Here is a 14295-nt window from a genome sequence, read left to right as displayed (position 1 = left end):
CTTTGTTCTTTTTAGCAAACACTAGAAATTCTCCTTTATGATAATAAGATACAGAATAAGTTTAGAATTAGCTTAAAAGATGTTGCAACTGGTATAAAAATATTCACTAGGCTTTTCCTTATCTATCTACCAAATTTAATGGCTAGCTCAAAAGGCTAGATTCATTGCTAGAATCTTTCAAGTTTCCTTCCCTCCTTCCTTCCTTCCTTCCTTCCTTCCTTTCCTTCCTTCCTTCCTTCCTTCCTTCCTTCCTTCCTTCCTTTTTTTAGAGAGAGAGTGCAAGTAAGTCAGGGGCAGAGAGGGGCAGAGAGAGAAAGGGAGAAAGAGAGAAGTGGGGCTCACCCGAAGTGAAGCTTGGGGCTCTTGCTCACCTGAAGTGGGGTACAAGCTCACCAAGTACAGTGTTCAAGCTCACCCAATGTGGTGCTCTAGTGTACCCAATGTGGGACTCGAACTTACAAGCCATGAGATCATGACCTGAGCTGAAGTCGGATGTTTAACCCACTGAAGATTTTTTACTAAACAAATTGAAGCTCATAACAGTGAAACCAGACCTGAGTGAAAGATCATGGGACTTATATTTTTGTTTTTCAACACTACTATGATGAAATTATTAGTGCTTTTCGTATTCTCTCTACTTTTCTCTCTTTTTTTAGTATTAGTTCCTAATATTGGTTAGCTATAGCTTGACTTTTCCATTGTCAAGGTAGATAATATTCATATTCCACTTTGTAACTAGAGTTATATCCTCTGTGCCTGTCCACAGGTCAATTTTTAGAAGTTAGAAAACAGTAAACATGTATACTATTGTGGCTATGTAGCTGTTGTTCCTTGAAGAGCCAAGTAGCAGCTAGAATTCCATTTCCTTTGCTGTGATTCTAACTCGGTCCTTGTGCCATTTAGGGGAGAATAGTCCTAATATCCAAATGGCTTACTTTTTTTCTTACATTTTATTAGTTGTGTAAAATCATGTCATGACATTTTAGCTTAAGTCCTATTTAGACATGGACTTTCTTCTTCCCCTTTCCTGGAATTTCAATAAGCTTTCTTCTCTCTTGTTGCCAAAATATATAGTCAGCATGTCCTTAAAATCATTCAGTTTGTTAATCCTACTGTTCATTGTGTTGAATCCAGTTCCTAATGAGAGGCATCTCTCTGGGGGCTTCCATCCTTCTGCTCAATATCTTCTGGTTTCTCTGCAGTACAACTGTTATTCCTGGACTCTACTCCATTCCCGAGTGATCACTACTGTTTTCAGAATCTCGTGTTTTTCTCCTTCCTCATTTTGCTGGAGTACATGCTTTAGTATCTTCCTCAGAATTCATATGTGGGAGGTCAGTTTTTTGAGCTCTTGTCTACTAAACTTTGCTTTCACTTAATGGGTAACCTGGCTAAAATGCTCATTTCAAAATAATTTTCCCTCACTTTTAAAATCAGCACTCCATTGTTTTGTAGCTTTCACTGTTGCCAAAGGGAAGTCTAATTTTTGTTCCTTTATAAGAGTTCAGTTTTTGCCTTTGGAAATATTTAGGGTTTTTCTTGAAGGTGCACAACGATGCATGGTGGTATGGACTTTCTACATTTTGATCTTTCTGTTGTCTACTTTATGGGCTATTTCAACCTGTAGACTTGTGTCTTCTTCAGTGTAGAGATATTTACTTCTGGTTATCTATTATTTACTTCTCACTTATTTATCTGGTTATTTCTTTTGTTTTCTCTGTTCTCTCTTTCTTCATCTCCTGTTAGCTGGATGTTGTAGCTATGAGACATCTCTTCTTTTTCTTCTCTTCTTTCCTTAAATTTGTACCCCCTCATCCTTCTGTTCTCAATTCTGGGATACATACTTAACTTTATCTTTCACATCTTCTATTGCATTTTTTATTTTAGTGATCATTTTGTCATTTCCAAAAGTTCTTTTTTGTTCTTACATTATTTTTTGTTTTTCATTGCGTCTTGCTTTATAGATAGAATATTCCTCTTTGGTGAGTCTGGAGCTAGTAATTACTATTTTCTTCAAAATTCTCTTCTGTGTCCTGATTTATAAGTTTATTCCAGCCCAGGTTGTTCTATTTTTATCGTGCATGTATTTATGTATTTGTTGCTGGTTTTCATCACACCCCTGGCAATCTTTGGTTGCTGAAATGGATTCCCGGCTGTAGTGTGTGTAGGTCTGTTTCCCTAAAGGGGCTCTTCCTTCACAGGCAACTTGACAGTTGCACATTTGTGAGCACAGTTAGTTCTAGAGGAGGGCTTCCTTTGGGTGCAAACATTCACACTAACAGCCCTGGTTTTCTTCAGGTTTATTCAGATCCTCTAGAGAAGTTTTCTAAGGCTTTCTTTTCCTTACCTTTCATCTGTGTCATTTTTGCCATTCTCTGTGTTCCAGACATCTGTAGCAACCTTTCATCTACTTATGGCTGACTCCCCCTCCCAGTCCTCTTTGCTTAGAGACATGTATGCATTTCCCCCTTTCCTGCCCTTTTAGCAGGGAAGGAAGTATCTTGGGAAGAGAAACAGGAGGAGAGAAGAGGTGCCTAATGTGTGGTTTGAAAACAAAATGCACTTTAAAAATTATTTTAACCCAATTTCAAAATGATCACTGTAGAAAATTGAGAAATATATATACATAAGTAATAAAAAAAAAAAAAGATCTGTTTTTCCATCACCCAGAAATAACATTTTAAAAACATGTCCTGGTTCCTTTTTTTTTTCCTATGCATAAATTTATATGTTGCCTTTTTTTTTTACAATGAGATTATACCATATGTTGTGTTTTGTACTATGTGTCTGAAAATGAAACAATAGCTTTTAAATATCTTTCCATGTCAAAATATCTTTCTATGTCCATATTTCTGACAACACAGAACCCTGGTATTTATTGAAAGACATATCACCACTTACTGAGCCAATCCCCTACTTGCAGACATTAGGTTCCTTCTCATTTTCACTATTACAGATAAGCATTTATAAATATTTTTGGCTACATCTCTATTCATATCCTTGACTATTTACTGAGGATAAAGTCCCAGTCGTGGAATTAGTTGCTGGTCAACCCATGTGCAGTACCAGTGTTGGGCACCCTTTGAAATAGGCTCTCGTTAGCTCTCTGGTTCCATACCCTCACCTCAACCCATTTCACCTGAGCTCCCCCAACAAGCATAGAGGGTGGGGGGAGGTAAAAGCATAATTTTCAGAGTCAGAGTGGCTGGGGTTGAATCCTAGCTTTCCCACTTACTAAATGTGTGACCTCAGGCTATTTTAATTAACCTCTCTGATCACTAGTTTCCTTTTCTATAAAATGGGGGAAATAATTCTGCTTTTCTGATGTGGTTGTTGTAAGGATAAAGCAAAATAAAAAATGCATGGAAACCATTAGCACAGGCACCGGCAGGTTGAAATTGTTCATAAATCCATAATGATGGGGTTAGACCCAGCTCTCTTCCTAAGCCCATGTAAATCTTCCTGCAAGGCCACAATGGAGATGTACCCACCCTTCTGTGAAACCTTCTTGACCAAAGCTTATAGAGTACTTGTGGGCTGCACCCACTTTTGATGTTCCAAACACATCATTTGTTGCATTTTTCTGTATGTGAGCATGGACAGAGGCGATGTCCTTTCCTCACCATCCCACACTGTGCCTCCCTTCCCATCATGACTGATTATGTCTTCTCATGAGTGTGGTTGGGGAATAGAAGCAATGATGAAGAGGAGCTTGTGACTCAGTTCTTTAGATTGTTCTCAGGATTGTTCTTTAGAACTTGCTTAGAGCCCTTTGGTCTCTGGCTATTGGATGCGACCTCCTGCCCGCATGGGATACCTGAACCCCAGTGTAGTCAGTGGGCAGCAGAAGCAAGGAACTCTGCTGAGGAGGGGACAGCAGGTGCTTTGCTAAGGCTGAGCCTCCCCAGGGAGTTGGGGGGGGAGGATGGTTAGTGGCAGAGCTCAGTATGTGGCCACAGGACCTTTGTACAGCCTGCCAGCTGCCTCACTCACCCTCATTACTTTGCACTGTGCCATAAATGCTTTTGTGGCCAGCAGGGCTTTCCTCCCAAGCATCATCCAATCCACAAAGGTCCCTTTCATGCCCCATGGATGCCTCCCCAGTTGCCAGGGGAGATTCAGAAGCCCAGTTGCCAGAAGTGCAGATGGAAGAGCTTGCCATGGGATAGCTTCCAGGAGAGGGCCCCGATGAGGGGAAGGTGATTCATGGAGTGGAGTAGGCTGCTCAGCCCTCTCCCCTTTTGGGTGTCTTTCAGGAGTCATGGCTGGTTTCAACATGGGGGGTGACCTCAGGGAGCCCACTGCCAGCATCCCCCTGGGCTCCCTAGCAGCTGTTGGCATCTCGTAAGTAAGTTCCCCTCACGGCAATCAGCTGGAGAGAGGGAGAAAACCCCAGGCAAAAGGGGATTGCCCCTTTTGTTCTGAGAGTGCCCCGACTCTGTGGCTGATCTATTTCATATTCCAATTCTCCTTTTAACACTCAGCCGGCTGGAAAATTCACGTCTGGTGGGTTCAGACGCTTGCCCTTTCATACCCCCTGCCTGGGAATGCGGGGGTGGGGGGGTGGGGGGGGAGGAATCCTTTCTTTCCTTTCTCCTCAGCCTCCTGTCCCTCCTCCTCCCCCACTTCCATTTTGAACTTGGGGATTTTTTTAACCATTGGTTTTCTGGGATTGTTGGGAGGAGGAGGAATTTAAAGATGAAGAGTTTTGCAGCAGACAGGTTGGGATTTCTATCCCAGCTCTGCTGCTGGGGGGCTGTGTGATTTTGAGCATTTTACTTTGTTCTCTGAGCCTCCATTTCCTTTCTTGGAAAGTGGGGATAATGAGAGTATGTGTGCCCCAGAGACTGTGGAGCAGATACTGTGTGTAAAGACACATAGCAGTCTCTCCTCTCCCCCCCCCCCCACTCGCCTCCCCTGCACCACCCCAAGGCTGTCAGGCTCCCTGGGGTTTAGTTCACACTGTGCCACCCACATGAGCACACTGAGTGGCCTCCGGTCTGCTTCTGACCTTCTAGAATCTTCTGGTTTACTCTCGGCACTACAGGAAGAAGCTTCTGTGCCTTAACTGGGTAGATGTGAGAGGCATAGGCATGACAATGTCTTGAAAAGTTAAAAGTACCCATGTTATTTTAACCATGATATTTTTAAAATATTAGTATGTGTACTTCACAAATGCTGAATGTGCTCTCTTATAGAGCTTATTATAGCGAAACCATCCCTTCAGTCTATTTTGTGCTCAATAGGGCTGCGTGTTGGGAGGAGAATGCAGACAACAGTGCACACATGGGGTGTTGGGAAGGAAAGAGAAGAAAGAACCCTGCCTCATTTGGGGGTCACAGCTGGGAGGCCACTGGAGAAACCTTTGGCCCATCCTCTCACTGCCCAGATGGGAATGAGGCCGCGGGGACCATGTGACTTTCTCAAGGTCACAGGGTGCCTGGGGGCAGAGCCAGGTCACCGCTGCCCCTGTCACACTTGGCTCTGCTCTCTATCATCTGGGATTCAAGGAACAGCAGGACCGAGAAGCCTGAAAGATCATGTACTTGTTCTTTGGGGGTACGAAGGGGGGCTGGGGCGTTGCAGGTCAACTCTGCCTGGGTCCCGGCAACCTGGAGGTCAGCGGGGCCGCCCGCCCTCCACTCCCAATACATTTTGTGTGTTTTTCTTCTTTGATGTCAGAGACAAAACAATGATACATTTTTTTTTGGCAAGAGATGCTAGAGGAGCAATAGTACTGAAAGCCCCCTCAGACAAGCAAGCGGGGGGTTCATGACTGGCCTTTCTTTTTTCTTCTGAGACAAGTCCCCACGGGAACCCAGGAACTGAGTGGGGTGGGTTGGGATGGAGTTGGCTGCAGTCAGGGGTGTAGCTCTCTTCCACTCTTGGGGATTTTTGCAGGTGGTTTCTGTACATCGTATTTGTCTTCCTGCTGGGCGCTGTCTGCACCCGAGAGGCCCTTCGCTATGACTTCCTGATAGCGGAAAAGGTGGGTAAGTCTGGCACTACTGAAGGGCCCAGTCGGCTGGTTCCTTTCTTTCCGCCTGTAACAAATGGTACCAGCTCTGCCTGGGAATCCAGTCTTGGGCCCAGGGCTGACGTCGTGGGGGAAGAGGGGCAAAAACATGGAAAAGGTACAGGTTTTTCTTATAGATCCCTAGAAACAGATACCAGCCTCTGGAAAAGCGCATACATGCAGGTGACTAAATAATAGGAGCAAAAATCGGGACAGAAACAAAGGATGCCGTCATCAGAAATCCCTTGCTCCATCAGCCCTTCATTTTTGCCAATCACCTCACCTCCCACGGTGAGTAGAAAGTGCTGCTTTCGAGAAGCAGGTAAAAGGAGGAGGCTGATGGACCAAAAAGAGGCAGCAAAGTGGAGGGAGTCCAGGGTGAGGCCTGCCTTGCTCTCTGAGGACCTTGACTCCTTGTACTCGCCCAGGGGTGGGCTGGGGTTGATCTGGCCACAGTATCTTTGTTTCTAGAGCTGTACATGCTGCCTGCCAGAAGATTAGCAAATTCCTCACGTTCCACAGCTGCCCTTAACAGGCTAGAGAGGTCATGTGACAGTCAAGGACACTCATTTGGCATCTCTAGAACCTAGGAGAATAAGATTCCCAGATGCTTTTCTGGAAACCCCCCAAAACTCCTACCTTCCCTTAAGTTCCTAGAGGAAAAGTGGACCCTGAGATTCCTGTTATTTATCAGAGAAATGTTAGTAGGCTAGGAAAGTTTTCTTAGTTAACTTCTCAGTGTTTTCTGCTCATATTTTGGGAGAATGTACCATTTTCTCTTGGTGTGAGGCTTGGCAAAAGCTACTTTGCTGATGTTCATGGAGGGCCACTGGCCACTCCTTGAAGCAGCCTGGGGCAGGAAACTCTGAACTTTTTCTTCTGAGCTACTTTTTGGGCTTGGTTTCCACACTAGCACAGGTTTCTTTTGAAGATATGTAGGTGATAATGTAAAGATAACTTATGTTTGACTTTACTATGAAAGCAGGTTTTAAAAGAGGGGAGCTGCTCAGGTAATGAGAGGACTGTCACCCCATTTCCAGGGACCAAGATCTTAAACCCCCAGGGAAAGGTTTGCTCTCAGGGAAGGAATCTACAGCCCTCATGTTTAACTATATGCCCGCTTCTGTCTTGAGTTTCACCTCCCAGGGGCCTTTTCTCTAATTGTGGAATGAAAAGCTTGGCTGCATTGGAGGAATTAAAGGCCTCAGGGAACAGTTGATCCTTTGACCCAGGGAATCTGCCTGCTGCTGTCTGCAACTAGCTAGCTAGCTAGCTCCGCCTGCCTCTAAAGCTGGTTTCTTTCTAGTAGATTCTCTCACAGAGGTCCTTTCAACCATTCGAGGCTCTGATCTGGATGGGACATGGCAAATTATCCCCTGGTCTGGGGCTCCTCTCTCTCCTCCCTCCCCTCCTTTGCAGAAAGAACTAAAAACAGGTATGTGGGAGGGGAGACAGCCTGTATCCAAGGAAGGCTACAACTAGAAAGTAAAAACATCTCCATGGACAGCACAGGAAAGCCTTGGTGGGTGGAAATTCCACTGCCAATAATAGGCACATGGACTGGGGGAAGCTTGTTTGGAATGCCACCTGTCCCAGACATTGAACAGGTAGGCAAGCAGTTAGCCGGTTGGGGGCACCTGCTAAACCTTGCTTGGCAATAATCTGTGGGAGTGACATTGTGCACACATCAGGATGAGAGGTAGAGAGCTCATTTTTTGGAGAGGAATAGACTGTCTTCTAGAATAGACAGTTGTAAAGCCTATAAAGAAAGGCAAGATACTGTTCTTGGTTCTCTGGCACAGCAAGTAAGTCAACAATGACAGAACCAAGCAGGACAACTCCAAATGGCGGGGCTCTGGTGTCCTGCTGCCCCCCAAGGTCCCCCTTACAAAAGGGATCATGTGAGATTTCCCCCCCCCCCCCCAAAAAAAAAAGCCTTGTCTCTCTTTGGGACTGACTCGGCTGTAGTAGCAGGTATATACTCAGGCAGTGAGCTGGGCAACAAATAATTCTACTAGCAGTGCCTGGACAATGTAAGAGTAAAAGTGTATAGTGTCCCACATGGTCACTTGTCCCAGCTCACCACCCTGACCTGGTTTTAATAAATTGTTCATCTCAGTTTCATATCTTAGCTGCGGTCTGGATTCTCTCCTGGGCCTTAAGGAAACAAGGCCTCTTAAGTCTGGTCTGTGTCCTGAAGGTCTCCCCTTCAGGCCTCGACCAGGCCAGGCCTCCAGGATGCTCCCCTTGGGGCTGGTTCTCAAAAAGCTCCTCAGGGCACTTCTCTGTCTTTCTGTCAGGTGCTTTCTGCCAGAACACTTATCTTCAATGCATGCTGGCTGCCCTGGCCTCCTTTCCACAGCTGGTCAGTTCATCTGCTTCTTTTTGGGTTTCCTGCAGCTTCTCCGATCTATTTCTAATTATTTGGCTTCCCAGCCTACAGTTTCTCTAAGAAGTTTCTTTTTGCTCTATATCCATGCCCCACTGAAACTTTTTTGGCCCTTGGGTGTTAGTGTCCATAGTGTTATGCTTTCTAAAAACCTTTAGTACATTGTGGTGGCTCTGAGGTAATTTATGTAAAGCACTATACCTGGTACATAGTAGGTCCTTGTTAAATTTTGACTCCTTTGTACACTCCTTACGGGGATAACCTTATAGATGGGACATTTTCACACCATACTTAGCTGGATAGGAAAAAATCTACCATATTTAGCTGGATAGGAAAAAAATCAGTCTCAATATGAATCTCAATATTATTTAGTTATAGAAAAAGGAATTGTATAAAGAGCAGGTATTAGTAAGGGTAAAACTGAATAGATTAAGTAGTTGTTTCAGAATAAACTTGTATACAGTCCAGGAAAAAAATGTTTATTAAACAAACACCAAGTACTTTAGGAAGCCTGGAGCTTGCTAACTAGCAAAATAAGAACAAACTACAGAAAAGAACCCCAAAAGCATCTTTGTTAAAAATGAGGCATCCCAGAGAGTAAATCTAATCATTCTTGGACTTGGCAGTCATGGTTTCATGTATTCGAGAAGGACCTTGAGTTCCCAGGGCACAAGCTGTGCTTGGCAATATGGGGGTGGGGCAGGGCTCGCGGCTGGTGAAGGAGCCTTACCAGCTGTTGAGTATCCACCGTCCATCAGCTAGGCTGCCCTCTGTTCTCCATCATGGACACCGAGCTGCCTCTCAGGAAGCGAAGCCATCTTTATTTCCTGAATGGAAAATGGCTATCAAGTGAGAGAGAAAACTTGACTGAAAGTTGAGATGTTGGTCATTTTGTGGAGTAGGGTCTGTATTAGAAAACTCATGTTTGATGTGGGAGAAAACTAGGAGACTATGAAGCAATTTGGGATTGTAAAGGGTTTCAGGATGTACTCCTCAGTAACATCAAGGGTCCATAGGAATTGGATGAGGCAGAATGAGCACCTTGCAAATGACTTTGAACCCAATCCTCAGGAGAAGGGAGCAGCCTGTGGATAAGTGGGATTTCTCAGTGAAGCTCCAATGGAAGCTGGGATAAAATATGAAAAGCAGAGAGATGGAATTATGATTTTTATCAGTAGTTACTGAGGAAAGAAATTAGGGTAGTTCCCACCTCAGATAATATGTTGGAAAGACAGAGAACTTTTCTGTGATGGCTCAAACAGGTGTGTAACAGAGGGGTGATTTTTTTTCCCCTGTAAAGAACTGTTGACACACATCTACTCAAAGAAATCCTCACTTCCATCTCCACTGGCACAGTTAGCAAGTTTGCAGTTCTTTCTGAATAGAGAAAATGGTTAAACTCTGCAAGGGCTGGGAGAAAAGCTATGTAGTGTCCTGCTGTGCCTATAAAGGCTTACCCTGTGCCTTAGCACTGTGCCAGGTGTATAACCTGTCCTCAGTGAAAGCTGCCGAGAATGGATGGATGATAGAGAGGACAAGATAGGGTGCACGTGGGTGAGAGATAGAAGTGGTTTTTAGAATTCATCCAGATGTGAGACATTTAATTTATTTTTCAGCAAATTGACAGAATAATATCTTTTTTAAAAAATGTTTATTTACTTTTGAGAGAGAGAAAGGGCAAGCACGGGACAAGCAGAGAGACAGGGAGACAGAGGATCTAAAGTGGGCTCCATGCTGACAGCAGAAAACCTGATGCAGGGCTTGAACTCAAGAACCATGAGATCATGACCTGAGCCAAAGTCAGATGTTTAACCGACTGAGCCACCCAGGTGCCCCAATAATAATTTCATATAAAAAATTATCAAGTGAACACACCATTATAAACATACCTCTCCTGCACCCAGCCTAGAACCTCTAGAATCCCAGGGTGTTTGTGGGAAGGCTGGCCAAAGATGGGCATGCTGGTGCCAGAGACTCCAGTTCCTGGGTCAGCCCCACACTAGGAGGAAGCCAGATTGGGTTGTCTCATTTCCAATCTGAGTAAATGGACAGGACTTCAATGAAGAAAAACTTTTTAACACAAATATATATAACCTTTTGGATAAGAAGCCATACAGTTTCTGCAAGGAGGTACCATGCCTACGTCTCCTGGAGAGTCTCTGAAGGGACAGTGCAGTGGGTACAATGCACCTCACCCAGTGGTTCTCCATCCTGGCTGTGCATTAGAATCACCTGGAAGGTTTTGGAAACATCAGAGATGTCTGTGCCCTACCCTACACGGGTAAAGCAAAACCTCTGCAGTGATTCTTAGGTATAGTCAGAGCAGCGACCCACTAGTTAGATTTTCTAAAAAGCTTTCAATACAATTTCATCACAGAGTCTGTGTATTTTTAAAACCAGCAAATACAGGATGCATTTGGTCAGGAAGATAGAAACAAAGGTTGGAGGTGAAGGATTGCATCTCAGAATGGATCAGAGGTTGATAATGGAACCGGTTTATCTACCAGTTTTGTGAGGCATCCAGGGCACGAGTCACAGTGAAGTCCTGAAGCTTCATGAATTCCGTGGGCACGTGCTGAGCCTGTTTGCTAGACTGTTAGGTGTGGTGGGGGCAGAGGCAGGGGCAAAATGCATGAGACACGAGCTTATGTTGCACTGCAAGATAAGCCATGAGTGTGACAGACAGTAACACAGGGCGGAAATTACAATTATATGCTATCAGAATATACAAATAAAGTGATGGGAGGGGTACCTGGGTGGTTCAGTCAAGCATCTGACTTCATTTCGGCTCAGGTCATGATCTTGCAGTTTTGTGAGTTCAAGCCCTGCGTTGGGCTCTGCACTGGCAGCATGGAGACTGCTTGAGATTCTCTCTCTCCCTCTCTCTGCCTCTCTCCCACTTGTTCTTTCTCTCTCTCTCTCAAAATAAGTAAACTTGGGGCAACCTGGGTGGCTCAGGCAGTTAAGCATCCGACTTCGGCTCAGGTCATGATCTCACCATTCGTGGGTTGCAGCCCTGCATCAGGCTCTGTGCTGACAGCCAGCTCAGAGCCTGGGGCTTGTTTCAGATTCTGTATCTCCCTCTGTCTCTGACCCTCCCCTGCTCATGCTGTCTCTCTCTCTCTCTCTCTCTCTCTCTCTCTCTCTCTCTCAGAAATCAATAGAACAAATTTTTACAAGGAATGTATTCTGCTTCACAAATTTTCTTTTCTGTATTGAACTATATAGTTTATAATTTCTTTGCCATTTTTAAGTAATACTGGCTCTGTATCAATTTTATCAATTTGGATATGGATTTTTTTCTGATGTGGCTTATAAATGATATTCTCATTGTAGCTGCTCCACTGGATGAAAATAAGTACATTAAATAATATATTATTTACTTCAAAAAAATAAATAAATAAAACATTAAAAAATAAATAAATAAACATGAAAAATAAATAAATGAACAAACTTTTAAAAAGTGATGAGAAACATTAGATGACATTAATTTCTTCTAGTAATAAAATGATAAGAAGGGTGGGGAGCAATAGATATAGACACCTGTGATAATGAAGAAAATAGGAGAGATTCTGGGGATAAGATGGGATAACACATTTAGGGAAAAGTAATCCACACTGAAATGAAGTTCAAGTTAGGCTCTGCAGTGGACTGACTTATGTCCATCAGATCCCTGACATCTCTGATCATTTGGGGGTTATTCCACCTATGTGTCATCTTGGAGGGAGTGATGAGCCCCACTTCATATTAATATTACAGAAGCCCAAAGGACAAAACCCTCTCTTGCCTGTCCCTTTGTGGCCTTAGTAGGGCATGGCCTGTCCCTTTGTGGTCTTAGTAGGTCATATGACCTAGGTTAGACCCATCAGATGCCCCCAGTGTAATGAATGGGGCAACAATGAAGGGATGGTGGGAATTCATCTGCAGGGAAGCAGGGTGCTGGTAGCGTCCTGGTCATACCGTTCTTGTTCCAGAGTCCAGGTTGTGGCTCCAGGCTTCAGTCCTGCCCCTTTCCGAGCCTGATCTTTTAGGCTTGTGATGATTCTGTGAACCTCCAGTGTCCTACAAATACATTCTTTTAAAAATATTTTGTTTCCAATCAGGAATTCTGGCTGGTGTAGGTCTTCTGTGATAATCTATGAACCAGGGACTAGTATTCCATGTAGCTGGATGCCACTGACCCAGTGAGCTGGTAAGGAAAGGACATAAAAAGTGAGGCAGAGAATCTTCATCACGAAGGGTATGACAAACACGCAAATTAAGATGACTCCATCTGTGATCTTTGGACAGATGAGCATTTGGAACATACAGATCTGGCCACCGTGCCTACAGTAAAGTAGAATGGAGACGGGCATCTCAAATAATCAGAAAACAGAGAGACTTCACGCTGAATGCAGATGAGATCCAGTTCGGGCAGTGGGGTGGGTTCCTGATGGCCTGCGACACAACTGTGTGGCCAGCAGCACTGATCTTTGCAGGTGGACATCCAGCAGAACAACTGTGCCCTCTCTTAGTCTATCTGTTGGTGATTTGAGGGCCATGTGGGTCATGAAGCTCATTCATTCCTTCAGCATTTGTAGCTCTGTGTTGGCACCAAGGATCCTAGCATGAACAAGACAGGGGCCCTGCAGAAATGAGGCCTCTGGGACCACTTGTGTGGTGGGGTGCTACTCCCCTTATGCTAAGGTGCTATGGAGCCCTGAGGAGCAGCCACTGCTGTGAGGGGTTCGGGGAAGGCCTCATGGGGCAAGGGAGGTTTGTGCTGAGTCTTGAAGCCCAACTGGGTTTAACAGACAGACAGGGAGTAGATTGGGAGTGGACAGAGGGTGTCAGCTGGCAGGGAAGCACGCTGACAGCGACCCTGAGTATGTGGGGTACGGGGCTCCAAAGGTTGCAGACTAGGAAGGGCCGAGGATGTCAGGGTGTTGGGGAGCCATTGATATTTTTACAGCAGTGGCATTACAATCAAGTTTGAGTTTAGAGAGGTCACTCTGGCTGAGGCTTGGGGATAATTCAAAGTGGACAGAACTTAGAGACAGGAGGCCAGTGGGCCAGTGGTTCTCAAAGTGTGGCCCCCAGACCGTCAGCATCAGCATCAACTGGGAACTTTTTAGAAATCCAAATTCTTGGGCCCTTCCCTAGAACTACTTAATCAGAAACTCTGAGGTGGGGACCAAAAATCCAAATTTTAACGAGCCTTCTAGATGAGACTGATGCATGCTCAATTTGAGAAGCTCTGTGTTGTCCATACAGGAGGTGATGGTGAGCCAAACTGAAATAGTGGCGGTATGAATGAAATGGGATGGGGTTGGGAATATTGGAAATATATCCAAGAAGCTGAATCTAGAGGGCTAATGATCGATGGGGTGCAGATGGTGCCAAGGAACAGAAAGGGACAAGCATATTCTGGCATTGGGTAATGAAATCACTTCCTTATGTAGGTGTCCCTTGTGGGCTTCCTGTTCCTTTCGGGCTTATACATCTCATCCCTGGCCTCCTGTATGGGAGGTCTCTATGGAGCCCCCCGGATCCTGCAGTGCATTGCCCAGGAGAAAGTGATCCCCGCACTGGCCTGCCTGGGGAAAGGGGTGAGTGACCCTCTTTTTGAGAAATGTACATCTTGCCATGAACCTGATTATTGGCCAATAAATGGCTTAAGTCTCTCCAGTTAGAGCCAGTGGTCAAGTTCTCCAGAGTGGGAGAAGTGAGAATGCAGAACTTGTTCTCTCCTGTCCTCTGGCCGCCTTAGGGCAGGGCCAGTTGGACAAACCATCTGTCAACGTCTCAGCCACCAGGACCCCTTAGCACTGGGTTAGCTAACTGACAGAATGGCATCTTGGACCCTGAGCAACAGGGAAAGGGAGTGTCATATCCTTTAATAAAAATAAAT

The 14295-nt window shown here is 44.8% G+C and overlaps 1 protein-coding gene across 3 annotated transcripts in view; it reads left to right on the top strand.

Annotated features, from left to right (window-relative positions):
* SLC12A8 (solute carrier family 12 member 8) overlaps positions 1-14295 on the top strand; it is a 139081-nt gene that overhangs the window by 93316 nt on the left and 31470 nt on the right. For 2 of the 3 annotated variants that reach the window (XM_039253014.1, XM_039253016.1), the window contains exons 7-9: positions 4257-4344; positions 5902-5989; positions 13847-13993. In XM_039253014.1, coding sequence (XP_039108945.1) covers positions 4257-4344; positions 5902-5989; positions 13847-13993 — 323 coding nt within the window. The remainder of the gene's footprint in view (positions 1-4256; positions 4345-5901; positions 5990-13846; positions 13994-14295) is intronic. The other variant, XM_039253015.1, reaches the window with a different exon arrangement.

The sequence above is a fragment of the Hyaena hyaena genome, unplaced genomic scaffold (genome assembly GCF_003009895.1).
Source record: "Hyaena hyaena isolate Hyena2069 unplaced genomic scaffold, ASM300989v1 scaffold_434, whole genome shotgun sequence".
In the NCBI taxonomy this organism is placed as follows: Eukaryota; Metazoa; Chordata; class Mammalia; order Carnivora; family Hyaenidae; genus Hyaena; species Hyaena hyaena.
This window is presented reverse-complemented; position numbering and strand designations above follow the sequence as displayed.